The sequence below is a fragment of the Chelonoidis abingdonii genome, chromosome 1, assembly GCF_003597395.2.
Source record: "Chelonoidis abingdonii isolate Lonesome George chromosome 1, CheloAbing_2.0, whole genome shotgun sequence".
Classification (NCBI taxonomy): domain Eukaryota; kingdom Metazoa; phylum Chordata; order Testudines; family Testudinidae; genus Chelonoidis; species Chelonoidis abingdonii.
This window is the reverse complement of record NC_133769.1, coordinates 144,025,470-144,046,240: the sequence shown is the minus strand read 5'-3', so window position 1 is coordinate 144,046,240 and position 20,771 is coordinate 144,025,470. Positions and strand designations below refer to the sequence as shown.

Below are 20,771 nucleotides of genomic sequence, written 5' to 3'. Positions count from 1 at the left end.
CCCTGGGGTGGCACAGAACATTGGGAAAATACCTCTCAGCTACCAAGGTTACTGGGTGAAAAAACCCATCATTACATATTACACCAGAAGGACCAAGATTCCTAGGTAAACACCTTGCACATCAAATACCTGCAGTTACACACACTACTAGATAAATACACCAAAACTACATACACAAGAGGTAAATACCTCCTAGCTACACAGAGCCTCTGGCCACTACCCAGAGTGCAAGGTGGACAGCCACCCAGGCTGCCAGATATATGCCCCCCAAGCAGCCACACAGAAGAGTAACGAATATGATTCTTGTTCCCTACTCAGTTCCTCTGCGTGGCATATCACAGACCTAGACACACAGGACCAGATTTTCAAAGAACTCAGCTTCCATTTAGGCACCTAAACAAGGGTTTATTCTCAAAAGAGCCCAGCACTTCCCTGTGACAAATTGGGAATATATCTGTACAATTTACGAATTCTGCTTGATGTTGTGAAGTTGTATTATGAAATACTGCTGCATCATGAATGCCGATATGTATATGGATCTACAACTGCTGACAGGACCTGTTCAGGTACGCAGCAGACAGGGACAGTGGGGATTACTTAAACCGCACATAGATTAAATTTAAAAGCAGCTGCTTCTTTAGAAAATCAGTTTTAGCTTTCCCTCCTGAATGCAGGTAGGAAGGCAGGAGTAGTAGAAAGTTACCCAAAAGACAGAGCAAAGGATGGGGTTTACATAGTGAGACATACAGAAACAGAGGGAGCCAGACTGGAAGGGGAAATGCGGGGCAAGAGAGGGCAAGGTCACACAGAAGCTGACTCCATGAGGGAGAGAGGTCACCCACCATGTAACAGCCTGCCTAAGTCAGGTGACACCCTGCCTTCCTTCCTGGCCACTGATGGTCCCTAAGGACTGCTAAGGGAAGGGTGAGACATTACAGAAAGTGATGGCCATTACAGTTTCAGATGTTTATTGTTTTTATGATCTTTACTTTCCTATTCAGGCTCAGTAAGCTTACAATGCCCTGGGGACCCAGCGACCCTGAGGCTTGGATTCCCCTCACAGCAGTTCAGTAGGTGGCTCAGAAGGGCGCATCCAGCCAGATCCATGACTCTCCCATTGTGATGCTTGTGGACAGATTTTCAAAGAGCTCAGCTCCCAACAGACTGGGTGCTTTTGAAAATTTGGTCATATGTTTTGGTGCGTAAATGGGAGCTGGGCTCTTTCAAAGATCTGGCCCATAATGTCCAGTCACAGCCCAGGTTGTGAGGCCCAGACACAGGCCAGGGGTGGGAGGTGTTGGGGTGCAAGACACATGTTTTGATCGATCACACTCTCCCCAGCATGCCCCATCTCTGTGTGTTAATCAATGCCGTGCAGTCCTGGTACCTGTTCTGATGGCCTTTTGGTCTAGTTTAGCAAGCAGCTCCTGTGTGCGCTGGGTGTCATGGGCCAGAGCGAAGGCGTAGGCCAGCAGTGCTTGCGTGTAGGTGCTGGTGATGTTGGGGAGGGCACTAGTGAGGCAGCTCAAGGCCTTGTTCACCACAGTGCTCTGTGGAGGGAGAAAGCACACATAGGCAATGGCTGCACAGACATACAATCATATACACATGTGGGGGTACTTACACACAGGCAGGCTGACACACACAGAGGAACAAGTGCACATGGCTTTATATGCAAGGGCATATGCTGGCACTTGGGACGATCCTCACATTGCTTTGCCTGAGTACACATGGGTGCCCCTCCACAAATAGCCACCAAATTCCGGTCCAATGCCTCATACCACCGCTGGGACTGTACTGGGATATTAGTGTGATTACAAGCAACAGTACTCCATCCACGTGAGCTCCCTCCCAGTGATGTGCTCCCCATGGGACACTGCAAGCTGTCCCCAGCAGTGCCCTCCCTGTGGAGTGGTTGGACTTCTCTCCCTACCCCAGCAGTGCCTTCCTCTTGACTGCAGGTGTGAGCTCCTCCCCACAGGAATGCCTTGCCCATGCCCACCCCAGCAAGGCAGGCAGGCGAGTGAAGTGCCGGCACAGAGCTCTGCAGGACTCAGGAGGGCCTTAATACTCACATTCAGTGCCTCCCCTATCTCCAGATGTGCTGCAGTGATGTAGGCAGCCAGGGGCACCTCCCCATCCACGCCACCCTGCAAGAAGTAGAAACACCCAGAGCTAGAAGAGGGGCTCAAGCAGGATGGGGACCAGTGACCCCCCTCGATCTCCCCTAAATCCCCTCCCTCCCTGGAACTGATCCCCGCAAGGGCAGAGAAGAAGGAAGCGTCAAGGAAGCCGCGCTGAGTCAAGCCCCATGGCGACCTGTAGAGCTCTGAGCGGGGCCTGCAGGCGCCACACCATTACCTTCATGGCCGTGTGGAAGAGCTTCCCCACACTCCTGAAGCAGCCGCTGGGCAACTGGTAGATCTGCAGCCAGCTCAGTGCATCCCGGATGTTCCTGTCATCTAAGAAGATGTATGGCCTGGCCTGGCCAAAGCACTTGGCCACAAACGCTGTCAGCCTGGGGACAAGGAGAGAGAGAATGGAAGAGGGGGACAAGGAGAGGCAAAGGGAGAGGAGAGAGAGAGTGAATGAGAAATGTGGATAAAAGAGAGGGAGAGAGGAAGGAAGAAAGAGAAAGAACAAGGCGACGAGTGAGGAAGAGGGAGCAGGAGGAGAAGGAGGTCAGTCCTTGCTCAGAGCTCCCCTCCCACATTGTTGTGCCATGTGCTCAGTCACATTTCTCTGCCCAGTTACTGTCCTCTGTCCCAGAGCCGGCTGCATTCCCATAGCTTGTCTGGGGCACTCTGGGCTAATCACGAAGTAGGAGGGGCATGTACAATGCACAGCAAGACACTTATAATTTTCCCCATGCAGCACTGGGAAGAGTCCTGAGGCATCAATGACAGTCCAGTCCCCCAGTTCATAGGCTCCCAGCTCCCAGACTGCAGGAAATGAGAGAGCTACCCCAGAACTTACCAAGTGTTACCGTCCTGGTCTACGGTACCAAATGCGCTGTAGGAGCCATCATGGTGTTTGTAGAGCAGCTGCCTCTGGTACCCTGGAGAGAGGTACAGAAAATTATACTGTCACCCACCAGCGCCAGGGAGAGGATATTTACAGAGTGGTCACTGAGTGGGGGTAATGAAGTGTTTACAAGATCACTGACATGTATTTACATGAGTGCCAGACAGAGGAATGGATTTGAACAGGGTGGGAGCAGGAGAGGGGCTACTGGCATGGCTGGTGCCAGACTGGACACTAGTGGAGCTGGGCTCAGGGTACTTGCCGCTGTGCAGGAATCCCGTTGCCCTCTCCCTGATCTCCGGGGTCAGCTGCCCCGTCTTCTCCAGATACTGCAGCACATAGATGATGGGGGCAAACAGCACCATGTTCTGCTCCCCACAGCCACTGGGCATCTGCACCAGCCGGTCCAGGTTCTGCAGCGCCGTCCCCATGACGTCACCTGCCGGGGCGGGACAAAGCAGAGAGAAACCCAGATGGTGCAACAGGGATACATTTTGATTAGCTGAGAGGCGGGAGGTCAGTTCTCCTGTTGGAATGTTCCATTATAGCATGGTGATGGTAGCCCCATCCCCTGCTGGAATTGCAGCCTGAAGTATGTTTTTATGCCCAGTCTGATAGCATGTTCCATGATTTATTGTACTAGGGGTGGAGATGTTGTTCTCACTCTGGTGGAACCTTCCGTTAAAGGGTATTTTCCTTTCCTTGGGAGGACTCCATTGCTGCATGGGGTATTTCCACCCGGTAGAATGTTCTACTACAATGAAGGTTTATATTTACCCCGGGAAATGGAATGTTCCATTACACTGGGGTTATTTTTATCTCCCACTGCAAATATTCCCAGAGGGTGGGGTGTTTTACATCTCTGATAGACTATTCCATTGTGTGCATGCATGCGGGGGGGTTATTTTACCATTAAAGCAATATAGGGGCAGGGTGGTACTTTCCCTCTCAGGTACACCATTCTTTTCTAAGGAAGGTGTTTTCCTACCTCCCTGTTGGACTGTTCCATTATAACAAGAGTTGGGTTCGCTCACTGGTGGAATGGTCCATTAGATGGGGGAGGGGAGATTCCCTTCCCAGCGTTCAGCGCCTGGGCTGGGATCCGCACTCAGAAGCTCAGTGTCTATAATTCAGACTTTACCGGAACCTCTCAGGGCTGACACACCGAGGAGACGGGGGGATCCAGGCCTTTCCTCGTGCGATCCCCTGGGTGCTGGCTGCTGGTTTTGGTCCCTGCTGGAGGCTCCCACAAGAAGAACAGCCTCTCTCCTGCTGGGTATTTTGGTGCATCCAGCCCCAGCCAGAACCAGGAAACACAGACATGGAAATGGGAGGAAAATGGCCGGGACTTTGTCAAATATCAGTGGAAGTTTTGGGGGTTCACAGTTTGGGCTTTCCCAGGGCCATACTCAGAGATATAAGGTCTGGATCAGAGTCACTTCAGAACCCCCTGCCCACAACGCCCAGGGCTGAATTCCTTACCCACGACAGAGATGGTGGCTCTGGCTGAACCTTCGACCACATCCGGGGGCAGCTCCAGGGACACAGAATCCTGCACTGGAGTTACTGAGACACAGGTGTCAAACAGGAAGAGAAGCAAAAAAACTGGCCTCCAGAATCCCCAGAAAACTCTCTCACTAGAGCCAGCTGTGCTCCCGCATCTCACATACCCCTCCACAGAACTTCCAGCCAGGCCCACAGACCCTGTCTCTGCTCTCCTCCCTGCTCCATCCACTCACCTAGCCCAGAGTTCTCTCTTCCTCCACTTTATTTCCCCCACTGTGGGTGCGAGAGTCCTTTCCCCTGCAGCTCCCACTGCCCAGAGCAACCTCCCTGATTCTTCCTGCCTCAGTTACTCCATCACAGTTCAAACCTCAGAGGCAAATACATGTTTAGTCTACTTATCTGGACCTCTAGATCTCTCTAACTCTGCTAATGGCCTCATCATAAACCATGGAAAACATGGAGATGGGAACCAAACTCTGAAATCCCCTCCAGTCCATCCTCTAGGGGCCAATGCAAAACTGTTCTCTATAGACTGGATCAGTTCAGAGCTGTATCTATGCCATGTCTAGTCGCCCCAGGGAAGGAGCTTTCACTCTTCTATGCTAGCAGCAAGGACATCTATATTATAGGCTCAATCCAGTTGTCCTTATTTAGAGGGAGCTCCCATTGCCTTTCAAATTGGAATCAACTTGTATAGCTTGGCCAGGATGACAAAGCAGCAGACATGATTGCGGTCTATGAAAACCCAGGAGCTGGTTAGCAAGGAGCCTTAGAAGGGGTAAGTCATGTGAAAGGGGAAAATTTGAGTCTGGATATGAGGAAACATTTATTTGCAGTGAGACAGTAGAAACGTGCCTCCCCAAGGGAAGGGGCGACAACCCCATTACTTCAATCATTTAAAGCTAGGACTGGACAAACCCCTGAAGAACAAGGAACAATCCTGCACTAGGCTCTACACAGACAAGATGTGATCTTACCTGCCCCCTTCAGATAAAACACAAAGGCTGCTCCAAAGCCAACTTTCCCAGGGCAACAGAGTCCCCCCTACACACCTGCATCTGCTTATGCCCCTTTTTCCCACTTGAGCAGCCCACCTACCTCCTTTAGGGCAAAGCAGGGAGCTGTGAGCCTTCTCCACAAGAATTCCCTCTGGCTATTGGGGAGGAAACAGCAACATTGGGGACAAGAGAGGAGGTGGAGAGAGGAGAGACAGAGGGTTACAAATAGGTTATGAACCACATGTGTTTTCATGGCAGACTTGTGTGAGAATCCGTCCTTTTCAGACATCTGTCTGGTTTCTTGCTCCATGCAACTCAAGGACTTCAGAGCTCTTGACAAGGCTGATTCCCAGGCTAGGGGCCACTGCAGTGGGGCCTATGTGAAGGAATCAGTTGGCTGCGGCCATTATCCCAGCATCTCAGACAGGGCATAGAGGAGGCAGGATCAGTGGGCACAAGGCAAGCCCTGATCCCAGGGCATAAGGGGGATGAAGGTGCCCACAGAAGGGAGCACAAGGGGATCGAGGGTTGGCATAAAGTAGAGGAAATCTCCTTCAGAAGCATGTCCTTTGATCCTTACTGGAAGGACCCAGTTAGACCCTGGCTCAGGCCTGGAGATGCCAGTTAGTTCTCCTAAACAAGAGGGGGCAATTTCAGACCCCAAACTTCACCCCACTGAATATGGAGGCTGAGCAAAACCTGATTTCAGACGTCCTCCCCTTTAGCTATGAGAAAAGAGCTAAGTCCAGTCCCAAACTGACCTGGACTAGAAGGGGTTTGATCAGTGTATCTGTCCGTCCTCTCTCTGGTACAAATGGTACCTCCCCTCCACAGAGATCTTTGGTGGCCAGGGCCTCTGTGCTAAGGGTGATGTTCACTGACCCTGAAAACAAGAAATGACGGATTGTCCAGCAGCCATCCTCTGTGGAAAACACCCTCCATTACTGCTATAGATGTCACCTACCAGAGACAATGAATGGAACCAGTGTCCTAGAGATGAATGGCTCTTTGGCCCATTCCTGATCCTGCCAGTGCCCCTGACCTGAGGCTAGGTGGCAATTGGTTCCCTAAAGCTAAAAGGCTACATACTCCATTCTTCTTATCCAGTGCAATCTGCACTGCAATCCAGTAATTGGCACAATTGCCTCCTCTCTGGCTGTTTCTCCCTCACCACCACCACTCCCATTCTCCTCACCTAGTTGTTTAGCTGTGACTCTCCAATGAAAAGTCTTGGCTTCGTTGGCGCACAGGCAGCTGGTGTAGATGCAGCCCTCGCATGGCTCCAACTGGAAGTTTGGGGACTCAGCCAGGGTCACGTTGATCTAAGGGACAGCAGTGGTGCAAACAGTCCAGGAGATGATGAGGAACATGCTATCCCCACCTGCTCCCAGGGTGAGTAAGGGACCAATGTGACCGCTCACCCACCCTGACCCCTCACTCCTTACAGAGCCACCAGCAGGAGTCACCTTGATGCACTGCAGCAGGTAGTTGTAGACAGTGGCTTTCAGGGTGAAAGTCTCTCCCCGGATCACAGAGTACGGCAATGTGGGCTCTACAAAGAAGGGCTTGAAGGCCAGGAGGCTGGTGGTTGGGGCGAGTCCAAAGCCCACCCTTGATGTGCAGAACATCCCAGCTTTCCACTCAGTGATGGTGTCAGGCACTGTGACTGGGACATCCCTGTTTCCAGTGGGACTGAGAGGAAAAAACCATGCAGAGACAAAATCCTTTACTAGAAGGCACCAGGCAGTCATGTCTCAAGAAGGAACAGAGCCCTTATTCCCAAAACACCCAATCCAATGACTGCAATCAGAACAACATCAACTATGGGGCCTTTGAAATCTGGATCCAAACCCACATCCCAGTTTTGTGGCTTGGGCCCATCTCTGTTCTGCACTCATACCACAGACAGAATTTTCAAAGACTCATTGTTCAAAGACTCACTGTTAGACTCATCAGTAAACAATCCTATCGTGCAAAATGCTAAATACCCTCAACTTCCATTGAAGTCAACTTGGAGACAATTGTAGATGACCTTTGAATCTCTAAACTGAGCCTTGTAGAGCTCAGAGCTGGAACTTTCACTGTTAAAATGTCTGACTGGAATAATTCTGTCCCCTGATTATTATGAGTCAGACTGTCTTTAGTTAGGGCAAGGGTACCCTGCCTCAGGTGCTCACTCCAACAGAACAAGATTTTACCACTAGACAGAGAGATTTCATTAATAACAATGCCTGGCACTTTCCACAGACAGCATTCACCACCTGTGGATCTAAAAGCCTTTTACAGACATAGGTGAATATTATTACTCCTATTTCACAGGTGAGGAAACCAAGGAACAGAGAGGTGAAGTGACTTGTCGAAGGGCAGGCAGAGTTAGTGGAAGAGCCAAGCAATAGAATCAAGGTCTCATGACTCCCACTCTTGTGTGCTAGGAAGACAGTTAAAATGTGAGGGCATGTTAGGAGCCTATCCTGTCCTGTAGAGTCTATGTAGGGTGTCCAGTTTTTTGACCCAAACGCCCGGTTGAAAAGGGGCCCTGGTGGCTCTGGTCAGCACTGCTGACTGGACTGTTAAAAGTCCAGTCGGAGGCGCAGCGGGGCTAAGGCAGGCTCTCTTCCCGCTCTGGCTCCACATGGCTCCCAGAAGTGGCTGGCAGGTCCAGCTCCTAGGTGGCTTGCCGCTCAGACACTCAACCCTCCAGCCAAACCGCCACCTCTGGCATCTACCTCAAGCCAGGCCACTACTTCTGGCTGCGATGAATGAAGGGCAGGCGCCGCAGCCAAGAGGAACTCAGAGTGAGGAGCCCAGTGCTGCACAGTGCCCCTTGCAGCCGGTCCAAACCAGCAGTGAGGATCCCACGGAGATCCAGCACTACAGCAGGGCCGCCCAGAAGGGGAGGCAAGTGGGGCAATTTGCCCCAGGCTCCGGGCTCCGCAGGGGCCACCAAGAGAACAGCTGAGGCTCCTGCCCCAGCCCGACCTCACCTCTGCACCTCTCCCGGAGCCTCAGCGCAGCTAGGAGCTTCTCTTGACAGCGGGGCAGCATGGCCCCTGAGCTCCGCCCTGCTCAGAGCCGCGTGGTAAGGGGGCAGGGCTGCGAGCTCCAGTGGGGCCTGAGCTCCGTCCACTTGGCCTGGACCTCGCAGCCCCGCCCCCTTACCACGTGGTTCTGAGCAGGGCGGAGCTCAGGGCCACGCCGGAGCCATGCTGCACCGCTGTCGAGGGAAGCTTCTAGCTGCGCTGAGGCTCTGGGTGAGGGGGAGCTGGGGGTAAGGGGCCAGGGCCAGGAGGGTTGGCTAAGGGGCAGGAAGTCCTGGAGACAGTCAGGGCACAGAAAGGGGGCAGAGGTTGGGGGACAGGGAACAATGGGGTTGGATTGTGGACGTTCTGGGGGTCTGTCAGGACTCAGCAGGGGCGGTTGATAGGGGTTGGGGCAGTCCGGGGACAGGGAGCAGGTGAGGTCCCGGGGGTGGTTGGGGGTGGGGTATCTGGAGGACAGTGAGGGGACAAGAGCAGGATGGGTTGGGGATTCTGGGGGTGGGCAATTGGGGGGGCAGGAAGTGGGTGGGGGTCAGATAGGGGGCAGGGGCAGGCTGTTTGGGAGCACAGCCTTCCTTACCCTAAGGCTCATTCAGCAGTTTGACGCTTGCAGAAGAGCAGCTGTTAGCTTTTCCATTAGGGCTACCATCCCTTTCACTTCTTAATGCCAATTATAGTTCTATTTTAACTTCAGTGCCATAGGAGATTCACGTCAGGGGAGGTAGTTCATTCAAAATTAGCACTGGGGGAGGATCGCATGAGAAGAGCAATATCCTTCCCAACCCTACCAAAGGAGAACCCCACCCTGCATTCTGAGGCTTCAGAGGGGTTAATTCAGTGGTTCTCAAATTTTGTACTGGTGACCCTTTACATAGCAAACCTCTGAGTGTTCCCCCCCCCCAATAAATAAAAAACACTTTTTTATATATTTAACACTATTATAAATGCTGGAGGCAAAGCGGGTTTGAGGTAGAGGCTGACAGCTTGTGACCCCCAGTATAACCTCGTGATCCCTGAGGGATCCTGACCTCCAGTTTGAGAACCCCTGGATTAATTTCATTTGTACCCCTGTGTCTCATTCACATGCATGTGCTATTTTGAGCATTTCAGTGTTCACACATAGGCTCATCGCGAGATTCTGGAACAAACAAAAATGCTCAGTTTGTGGAGTATGTACGTAAGCTATACTAAAACAAACCCACAGTAACCGTCTCCAGTTTGTGAGGACCCCATGGAGCCAGTCTCTAGGAAACAGATAAATGCATGGAGGTTAAGTCATTAATGGCTATTAGCCAGGATGGGTAAGGAATGGTGCCCTAGCCTCTGTTTGTCAGAGCGTGGAGATGGATGGCAGGAGAGAGATCACTTGATCATTACCTGCTAGGTTTACTCCCTCTGGGCACTTGGCATTGGCCATTGTCGCTAGACAGGATACTGGGCTGGATGGACCTTTGGTTTGACCCAGTATGGCTGTTCTTATGTTCTAACCTAAACGAACCCAAAGTTACAGAGACAGATATGAATCAAGGAAGCCAGCGGGGTATCAGAAACCTGGAAAATCTCTGACTGGATGGGCTCAGGTGTTTGGTCACAAGCTGAGGTGGTTCAAAGTTTGGATTTTTTTAAGCAGAATTTTTTTATTGTTTCTTTAACAATCGAACACAGCAAGCAGCAAATATTGGCCAACAACACTTCTCAAACCATATTCAGGTTTTGGCAAACTAATTTCAGCTTTTCCATTAAAAAAACCACAACAAATTTTGAAGAAAAGCAGACACTGTCCATGTTTTTTTTCTGCTCTTTAACCCCCACCTAGTTTTCAATCCAGAAAAAGTTTTGATGGAAAAAATTTGTCCAACCCTTTTAATGAGCTTTAGTGCCTTTTTGCACTAGCTGATGCTGAGAACCAGTGATACCTTGTAAAGAAGTTTTCTCAAAACTGGGTTTGTGCCGAGATGCAGGTTTATTTTTCCCAGGGCCGCCCATCGGGGGGAGCAAGTGGGGCAATTTGCGCCAGGCCCCACAGGGGCCCCCACGAAAATACAGTATTGTATAGTATTGCAATTTTTTTTATGGAGGGAGCCTCCGAAATTGCTTTACCCCAGGCCCCCTGAATCATCTGGGCGGCCCTGCACCACAGGCCACAGTGACACCGCCCATGCGCAGCACTGGGCATGGGGTGGGGAGGCAAAGCACTTGTGCCCGCCCCCCCAGCTGGAGATTTACCAGCCTGAGCCTTCCTGCACTGGAGGCTGGGGCAAGACTCCCCTCAGGCCGTGCACAGGGATTCCCTGCTCTGACTGAGCCGCTTCATGCAGCCAGCTGGAGCACAGCCAGCACTGGGGCATCGCTCCAGCGTTTGGGTCAGCAGACTGCAAGTCAGGACACAAAGTTGGTGCTAGCCCATTGGGTGCCAACTGTAGCCACTTGTGGTAAGCACCGCCCGGCCAGAGCCCACACTCCCTGTCCCAGCCCTGAGCTCACTTCCACACCCAAATTCTCTCCCAGAGCCTGCACCCCCTCCTGCACCCCAACCCCCTGCCCCAGCCCTGAGCCCCCTCCTTCACTCCAAACCCCTCATCCCCAACCCAACCCCAGAGCCCGCACCTCCAGCCGTAGCCCTCACACCCTCCCCCAGCCCAGTGAGAGTGAGTGAGGGTGGGGGAGAGCAAGCCATGGATGGAGAGGGAATGGAGTGAGCCGGGGAGTGGGACCTCAGAGAAGGGGCGGGGCAGGAAGCAGAGCTGAGGTGTTTGGTTTTGTGCTGTTAGAAAGTTGGCAACCCTAAGTCCATGCCAAGTTTACAACACATAGTAGCAGTGATTCTGAACTGAATGAGTGTTGCTGAGTTAGTCAAGAGATGACATCATAGTGACTATTAAGACAATAACCGAATGCTTCATCACAGAAGAGAAAATAACCTGCCAATAGATAACTAGATTTATGTCTCCAACAGTAGGAAATGTTTTCTTTGACCCTAGAGAATCATTTTTTGCCAGAGATGTGTATAATGAGAATGTTATGTGGAGTAAGCACATAACAGGGACGTTTTCTATGAGGACAATGGGTAGACAAGATGGATTTACAGGCAGCTGCCCCAGAGCAGGCAAGATGAGCAGAACCTGGGCCCTATTTCTCAATGATCTGAACAGAACCCAGTCTGATACAAAGGAAAACAACAAAAGAAGAATTGTAGGAGATAGAGACAGAATAGCTCTGTTAGTTACCCTGTCCTTCTGCGGGGGCGAGTGCAGGACAGTTCCTAGAGGGCTAAAACAGGCTGCTCTCAGTAGTGGGATAGTATAATATCATACCCAAACAAACACCATAATGATATAACAGGTTTTTTTCTCTGCATTCACACATCACCAGCCTCCAGTGAATGGATTCAAGTTCTTACGATCATAGACATCTAACAAAATAAAACTGACTGAAATTTCAGCCACCAAACCTTATTACCATCAGCCTGACAGTTAAAGAACCCATAATATATTCATCTAAACATTTCCTTAGGTGTGCGACTCCGCACTTTCCCCCACTTTTGTAGAACACTAAAATCTGACTGGATCTTTGGCCATCCAGATCATGCTAAGACGACCAAATCTGGCACTGCTCTACTTACCCAACTGAAAACAAATCCCATATCCATGTTTCTGGGAAATACTTGCGAACTTTCTCCTCAACTGGAGGTGCAGGTGGAGAAATGGTGGTCCTATGTCCTGTTGTTGTGAGACTCCCGAGGAAAGCTGGAGGTTACAAAAGAGAGGTTACTTACTCTGTGTAGTAACTATAATGAGGAGTCTTGTGGCACCTTAAAGACTAATAAATTTATTAGAGCATAAGATTTCATGGGCTATGACCCACTTCTTCAGATGTATGGAGTGAAAATTACAGTGGGCAGGCATAAACATATAGCACAAGAAAAGATGGGTGTTGCCTTACCAAGTGGGAGATCAATGATTCAATCAGGGTGGATGTGTCCCATTCCCGACTGTTGACAAGAAGGTGTGAATGTCAATGGAATAAAAATTACTTTTCATAGAGCTAACGATGCCAATTCCATCAGGGTGGATGGCCCATACTCAACAGCTGATGGGAGATTACTTCTTGTAGTGACCCAGCCTTTCCCAGTCTTTATTCAGCTCTAATTTGATGGTGTCAAGTTTGCAAATGAATTCCAGTTCTGCAGCTTCTTGTTGAAATCTGTTTCTGAAGGGTTTTTTTGTTGAAGAATGGCCACATTTAAATCTGAAATTGAGTGTCCAGGGAGGTTAAAACGCTCTCCCACTAGTTTTTGAATGTTATAATTCTTGACATCTGCTTTGTGTCCATTTATTCTTTTGCATAGAAACTGTCTAGTTTGGCCAATGTACATGGCAGAGGGGCATTGCTGGCAAATGATGGCATATATCACATTAGTGGATGTGCAAGTGAACGAGCCCCTTATGGTGTGGCTGATGTGGTTAGGTTCTGTGGATGGTGACACATGAGTAGATATGTGGACAGAGTTGGCAACGGGGTTTGTTGCAGCGGATGGTTCCTGGGTTGGTATCTCTGTTGTGTGGTGTGTGGTTGCTGGTTCTTCAAGATGTGTGTCCCTATGGGGACTCAACTTCAGGGTGTACGTACATCTCATGTTCCTTCGACTGGAGATTTTCATTAGCAGTGTTTGTTCAGCCTGTGCATGTGCCCTTCACTACCTTGTGCCCCACACCAAGACTACATAAAGCTCTGCAGGTGAACCATCCTCAGTTCCTGCTCTATCAAAAAGTCTCAAAGAGGAAACTCCAAAGAAGAGGGGCAGAAAGGCAGGTATTGGAGCACCCAAGGGATACACGTCTCAAAGAACTACATTTACTGCACAGGGTGAGTCATCTCTCCTCTTTCTTTGAGTAGTGCTCCAATCGGTGTTCCCCTTCAAGTGACTCCTGATCAGTATCCCCACAGGGAGAAGGGAGCCATGGAATGGAGCCCAGAACTGAAGAGAAAACTGCTTTTCCATCTGCTGCATTGGATCTAGAGACAAGTCATTTCAACTTATTCTTTCTCTCTTTTAGCCTCAGATCCCACCTCATTTTCACTGGTGATCACTATGTTAGATATCCAATTTCTACTCACCTTTTTGGTGAAAACTGAAACAAAAGAGGCATTTAGCACTTCCACCATTTCCACATTTTCTGTTATTATTTTCCCCCCTTGTTGAGTAACGGGCCTACCCTATCCTTGAATTTTCTCTTGTTTCTAATGTATTTGTAGAGTGTTTTCTTGTTACCCTTTATCTCTCTATCTAGTTTAATCTCATTTTAGTCCTTGGCTTTTATTTTGTCCCTACATGCTTGTATTGCTTTTTCATATTTATCCTTCATAATTTGATGTAGTTTCCACTTTTTGTGGGACTCTTTTTTGAGCTTCAGATCATTGAAGATCTCCTGGTTAAGCCAGAGTGGTCTCTTGCCATACTTTCTATCTATTCCACGCAGTTGGATAGTTTACTCTTGTGCTCTTAAGAATGTTTCTTTGAAAAACTGCCAAGTCTCTCAAACTGTTTTCTCCTTAGACTTGCTTCCCATGGGATCTTACCTACCAAATCCCTCAGCTTCTTAAGTCTGCCCTTTCAAAATCCATTCTCTAGTCTGCTGTTTTTCCTCTTACCATTCCTTAGAATCATGAACTCTACCATTTCTTGATCACTTTTACCCCAGCTGCCTTCCACTTTCAAATTCTCAACCAGTTCCTCCCTACTTCTCAGAATCAAATCTAGAATAGCCTCTTCCCTAGTTGCTTTCTCCACCTCTGAAATAAAAAATTATCTCTAATACATTCCAAGAGCTTGTTGACTAATCTATGCCCTGCTATATTGTTTTCCCAACAGATATCTTGGTCGTTGAAGTCCCCACCACCACCAGGCCCTGGGCTTTGGATGATTTTGTTAATTGTTTAAAAAAAGCTTCATCCACATCTTCTTCCTAGTTAGATGGTCCATAGATGACTCCTATTATGACATTACCCTTCTTTTTTACACTTTTGCCCTTACCCAGAGACTTTCAACAAGATTGTCTCTTATCAGAGACAAGCCACTCCCATGGTGGCTTGAAACTGTTCCTTTGGTCTGAGGGAAACTGCTGAAGTAAAGAAGTTAATTTTGTATAGTTCATGTTATTATATTTCACCATGAGTGCCTGGTAATTCACAATACAGAATTGTAGGGTTGCAGATAAATAGGAATTTCTTCCTAAAAGGTCCAAACCACTTCTGGTCTTTGTCAAATGGAGCTGACTTATTATGATGTTGTTTATCCTGCTCGCTCACTGTGTCCACCCCAGAGAATTAGGAGGGCAGTGGGAGAATAGGAATTCAGAGGCCTTATTGAGCACATCATATTTTTTATCATCCCTTTGCATGTTGGTGGTATGGTCACTTGAGTATGCCAAATCATTTTTGTAGGATTGAGAAGGGCTTCATTGACAGGGCTGTGAACTCTGGTTGGAGTTGCTGAACAAAGAATGTTGAGCAACTTGTGCTGCAGTTCTTTAACCTCCTCAAGAGGTATCTGTAAGGAGCCTGACACCATTTTTATGAAGTTTTGGAATTGCCAAAAATCATCAGCCATTGACAGAGGAAGAGACATTACCACCTCATCAAGTGAAGATGATGAGATGGTAGTTTGGGGGGTAGTCTCTTTGTTTGCCTTCACCTTGTGTTCCTGAAATGTCTCCTTCTGTTGAGATATGTTCTGGGGAAGAGAAGATGGTATCTCCTTATCATCCAGTGGGTGGGGCTCAGGGCCCTGGAGAATTGTTGGCAGTAAGCACCCCAGGGATCCCAATATGGCCACAGAGACTCATACAGGAGAGGGAGTGGAATCCAAGGTTGTTTCCAACAGCCATGATGTCTTCCCCGAAATTCCTCTCTCTGTCTCTCTTCAGGTATCAGAGAAGGGGTTCTTCTGTGGATAAGTAGGACAGCCCTGGATTGATATTGAAGATACTGCAGGGAGGTCCCCATCATCCTCTTTTTTATCCAGTAGAGAAGTTCCCATTGAAAAGGGTGGTGAGTCGGATGGTATTGAGGGTGGATGTGGGTCCAGAGACCACATGAGTCTCAGTACCAAGAGGCGCTCAGTGCCCGGAAGCAGTGGAGACTCCGGTTCATCTGCCATAGATAAGTCCTTTGAGTACCTAAATTCTTGTGGTACTGACTGGTGTGGCAGTACCAACGTAGCGCTCTGTCTGTCTCTAGCTACAGACAGTACCAAGGATTTTGTGCACTCCGAGGTGGGCACTGACAAAGATCGAGGCTTAGCTTTGTGAGATACCAATGACCCAATCAGGGTAAAGCTATGTCTGATGGTGCCATTCTTCTTTGTATGGAATACATGCCTTATCCGGATGGTACCAAAGCTCTCTTGGAGCCATGTTTGCTCTCAGACAAGCTTTAGGGTTTCCTGGCCCTGCCAGTACAGGAGGAACTCTTTGCTTCTACAGTACTGGGTTGCAACATCAAACTTCTGATGTGGTCAAGCTACTGGGAGAGTGAGGTCTTCTGGAAGCAGACTCCTTAGAAAGTGAGTCAGAGCTCATTTTCCTGGGACTTCTAGAGGTCTCTAGAGATTTTCTTTTCCTGGGAGAGTGTTGTGCCAATGCTGAAGACGTGCTACATCTGCCTGGAGAATGTTGTACAGTGGGGTTCTCCTGATCAGGCTCTGAAGTGGGGCAGAGGGAACACTCCATCCTCCATCATAAGAAGCTGCAACTTGATTTCCTTTTTTTTTCTTCTTGCCCTGGATTTGAGGGCTAAACAGATGTTATACTTCTGTGGTATGTGCAACTCTTCAAGGCAGCAGATGCCCTTTGAGTGTTCATCACAAACTGGGATGGCCTCCCAGCAAGTGAGGCAGCATTTAAACCCTCATGAACCAGGCATGCCCTAGTGAGGAAGGCAAGTCTCCATAAGAGAGGGGAGAGGAGAAACAATCCTCAAAATAATAAAATAAATTAAACTTGCTAACTGATAAACTAGATTAAACTAAAAACTAGGTACAACATCTAGCCAAGGCATGCACCGGGCAGACACACTAAAGCTCCATCTCAAGCCGAGGTGGTTGAGAAGGACCTGAGGGCAGTTTGCCTGCCCAGCACTATATAGCTTCAGGGCAGGGCACGAGGTAATGAAAGGTGCATGCACGGGTCAAACGGACCCCGTTATCAAAATTTCTGATCAAAAGTGCTTGGAGCACATGCATACCTGAAGTGGAACAGCCATAGGGACATTACTTGATGAAGACGAGGTTCCTACTTATAGGAACCTCAGAACCATATTCAGAGTAGCTGAGTCTCTCATTTGGCTCAGAGACACAAAGTGTGAATGTCAGCTAATCAGATGAAAGACATGTCTTAAACAACAGCCAATTCACTGACATTTCAGAGGGATGAACCTCTCAGTCACAGACAGTCCAGAAAGCAAGTTCAGGGCAAAGCAACATTTTGTGTCTCTGTTCTCCTCTATCACTTGCAATCAAAGCATGGACTGCTTACCTTGAACTCTGTGCTGGTTTCAGCTACAAGACTGAGCCCTCTAGTGAGAAGTAAGAGGAGGCAGAAAGGATAGCAACAATGTGCTCACTTGTGAGAGATGTAGGTCTGGTTAGCATGGGGACTGTGCTCTCCAACTCAGTCACCGTCATTGTTGTCATAGCCACAGTAGTTGTGCACTCTCTCGGCTTCTTGATATGGGTGTTGGATATGATTTTCAAGCCCATTTCCTGAAGAAAGAAAGAAAGAACATGTGCTGAGAGTTTAGATATCAGAAGCCCATCCTTCTCTTCCCTCTGTCATCAGCCCTGTGTCCCTCAGGCTGCTCATTTTCCTTATAAAGCAAGGACCCAGTTCTCCCTCTGCTATATGATGAGTCTCTCACTTTGATTCAAGTGGGAATTACTCATAACCCACAGCAGTGAGACAATGGAGCCCCTTGAGTTGATTTATCAGGCCTGACTCAACCAGTGCAAGTTTATTCTCCTTCAAAGTCTGTAGGGCCTATGGGGAAACAGCAGTGTTCTTGGTGGACATCTTTCCCATATACATCTCTTATAAGTGGGTTTCTCATTGCACAACAAGACTGTTTCCTATTGGCCACTAATGTCAGATGCCCTCTGCAAACTGCCTAGTGAGGCATTGGTGCTGAATTGGCCATCTCATTGTAGGCATTCTAACCCGCTAACCCATAGAGAATGAAGAACTAAAGTAAAACTGACCAATAAAAGTTTGGAGCCCTGAACCATCCCACCAATGGTATATCAATGTGCAATAACCAGGCTCGGCTCTAAGTTTTTGCCACCCCAAGCAAAAAAAATTTTGGCTGCCCCCTGTCCCAGACCTGGGCTCCCCCCTACACTCCCTGCTGCCCCAGCCCTGGGATCTCCCCCCTCCCCACCCACACCCCCTGCTGCCCCAGCACTGGGCTTTCTCCTTTCCCCCCTACCAGTTGCCTGCCCCTACCCCCGTGCCACCCAAGCCCTGGGCTCCCCCATTCCCCCGCACCAGTGCTCCCCCGCCCCCACCCCACCTGCTGCCCCAGCCCTGGGCCTCTCCCCCAGCGCACACCCTCCTTCCTGCCACAGCCCTGGGTCACTGCGTAACTCGCTCCCAAGGCAGGTCATTCAGCAGGAAATTTTGGATGTGCACGAACACAGACGGATTGGTTCCCATATGGTTACAGAGACTGCAGTGACGTGGAACAATTTCAGCTTGTGTGATTAGAGGATATCTGGATGCAGTATCATAAGGCTCTCCTCCATAAATTGAGGAAAGTAGTGAGGTGCCTTAATTCATTCTTTTGTTTCCACTTCTTCCTTTCTCTGGGGAATTTGCCAATACAATATTCACTGTCTGTCCTTTTTAAACAAACAAACAAACAGGCAATGGCTTGCTTGAAAATAGCAATCCCAGTCCTAATAACCACTGGGAAGCATTTCCTATTGCTCAATGTTATCCTACTTTTTCTACAGCACGGGGAATTCAGGTGACAAGGACCACAGCCTTAATAGGGGGAGGGTTCTGGGGCAGTTAGGGGCAGGGGTCCCAGGAGGGGGTGATCAGGGGACTGGAAGTGGGGGGTTGATGGGTTGGGGGGGTTCTGTGGGGGGCAGTCAGAGGGAGTGGACAGTGGCAGGGTGGGGCTTACCTCCCTGTGGAGTGGCCTGTTTTTTGAATGTTAAAATATGGTTCCCTACCATTCACAGTGCAACTCTCCACTCACAGCATGCTGCCGCATGGGGTCCCCCTCCTTCCTTTCCAGTTGGTAGTGGCCAAGGGAATGCTGGGAAATGTAGTTCTTTCCTTGCTCCAGGGCTGGCTCTATAGGCAGGGAGCTAACCAAGGAACTACAGCTCCCAGAGCCCCCTGTTGGGTCTCAGCTCCCATGCTGGAGCTCTGCTGCCTCTGCAAATGGGCTTCCCCAACCAGGTGCTTGCTTTGCTGATGCCTCCAGCCGCCCCTGGCAATAGCTAAATTTCCTATTGGCACTAATATCAGGTGACCCATCCAGCCAATCAATGGAATATAAATGATTACTAGGGCTGTTTCCTAATAACCTATAATTTCAGAGGCCTGCTCCACCTAGCCAGTGAGGAAGAATCAAAGTTCATTACTCTGAACACCATAAACACGTCAGGCTGCTGAGGTTCTCGAGACCAGCATAAGAAGTCATCTTCAGACACTTGGTAGGGGTATCCACCACGAAAAATATGGGGGAACAGCCCATAGATCTGGGAAAAGCAAAAAAGAGAAAAAAAATACCAGTCAGTGGAAAGATGAACCAACATACACCTTTTCTAACACACCAAAGATGTGTCTGAATGGTTGTTCCATGCTATCATGTATGGAAAACTTAGACCCAACATATGAGAGAGACTCTCCAAACAGGCTTTCAGTCACTTTTCTCCATTTCTCCTATTTTCTTCTTGGTGAGGCAACATAGTCTGGTATACTGAGCATGAGGTTGGGAGACAGGAACTAATCCTGGATTTACCACTGTGCACTGTGTGCAGACCAATGAATTATGAAGTTTGTTTACCAAAGAATGCTGCTACATGGCTGATGATCATGTATTCATCAAAAGCTTTGGTGACGCATTAAGATCAACAACTGAATATCCAGCCAAACCACCTTAAGGACTAAGCAAAAAATGGATCCCCGTGGCACTCTATCTGTCCCTTTGGGATTGATGATGACTCTGCGATCTTGAGAAAGGCACTTCCCCTGCCTGTGTCTCACATTCCCCGTCTGCAGAGCAGAGATAATGCTATTATCTCCCTTCATGGAGCACTCTGAGTGCCTTGGAAGGACAGCACTGTATAGATGCAATGTAGTTTTCTTATTTTCTCTCTCTCTCTCTCACTGTTCCTTTCACAGAGACAGATAGACATAGAGTAATTTACCATGGAGTTGCTCAGTTCTTTCTCTGGCCTCATCAGTAGGACACTCTGATCCACGGCTCGGACAGCGCAGAGGGATTTGGGAGCTGCCTGCAGCTGGAGACTGACCTCAGATCCAGGGAGGGCCTCATCCTCTGAGAACCCTATCGTCACCTTAAAGGGCACAAGGGGAAAGAACATGAGAGGGGAGAGGAGAAAGGCAGAGAGAGAATCCCTTCTGCTGATCCGCCTGCAAGGTGGCTAGAGCAGAGAGGAGCCCCACATAGTCCAGGTGAAGGTAGTCCCCTGGGATTCCCCTCATGCTTCAAGAGAGAATGAAGCGGCTATGGACTCTGAAGGGATGGACAATTGAGGAGTAAGGACAAATGGGGAGTAGGGAAAACATGCAACTAATGATATTAGAGGCACCTAAACAGCAGAACACAGCAGCACAGCCTTCTGAGGGCACATCACTTCAGTGCTCTTCTCTCCACACCAGCTCGTCTCTGAATACCAAGTCAAATTCAAAGGACTCAGACCTCCTCTTCAAACCCTCCCTGGAACTGGCCGAAGTTTCCTAAAGCCATGGCTCTCAACCTTTCCAGACCACTGTACCTCTTTCAGGAATCTGATTTGTCTTGAGTACTGCTAAGTTTCAAAACTACTTGCTTACAAAATCAGACATAAAAATTCAGAAGTGTCACAGCACACTATTACTGAAAAAATGCTCACTTTCTCATTTTATCATATAATTATAAATTAAATCAATTGGAATATAGATATTGTACTTAC

General features: G+C 49.0%; 1 protein-coding gene across 1 annotated transcript in view; it reads right to left on the bottom strand.

Annotated features, from left to right (window-relative positions):
• Positions 1–20,771, bottom strand: part of LOC116823844 (alpha-2-macroglobulin-like protein 1) — a 43,708-nt gene that overhangs the window by 5,614 nt on the left and 17,323 nt on the right. Inside the window, exons 15-28 of the mRNA XM_032778721.2 lie at positions 20,004–20,153; positions 19,215–19,331; positions 17,189–17,327; positions 12,189–12,312; positions 6,995–7,220; positions 6,724–6,850; positions 6,290–6,411; positions 5,629–5,683; positions 4,507–4,590; positions 3,287–3,463; positions 2,977–3,058; positions 2,362–2,518; positions 2,076–2,150; positions 1,388–1,550 (exon numbers count right to left, since the gene is read on the bottom strand). Of these exons, the coding sequence (XP_032634612.1) occupies positions 1,388–1,550; positions 2,076–2,150; positions 2,362–2,518; positions 2,977–3,058; positions 3,287–3,463; positions 4,507–4,590; positions 5,629–5,683; positions 6,290–6,411; positions 6,724–6,850; positions 6,995–7,220; positions 12,189–12,312; positions 17,189–17,327; positions 19,215–19,331; positions 20,004–20,153 (1,798 nt within the window). The remainder of the gene's footprint in view (positions 1–1,387; positions 1,551–2,075; positions 2,151–2,361; positions 2,519–2,976; positions 3,059–3,286; positions 3,464–4,506; positions 4,591–5,628; positions 5,684–6,289; positions 6,412–6,723; positions 6,851–6,994; positions 7,221–12,188; positions 12,313–17,188; positions 17,328–19,214; positions 19,332–20,003; positions 20,154–20,771) is intronic.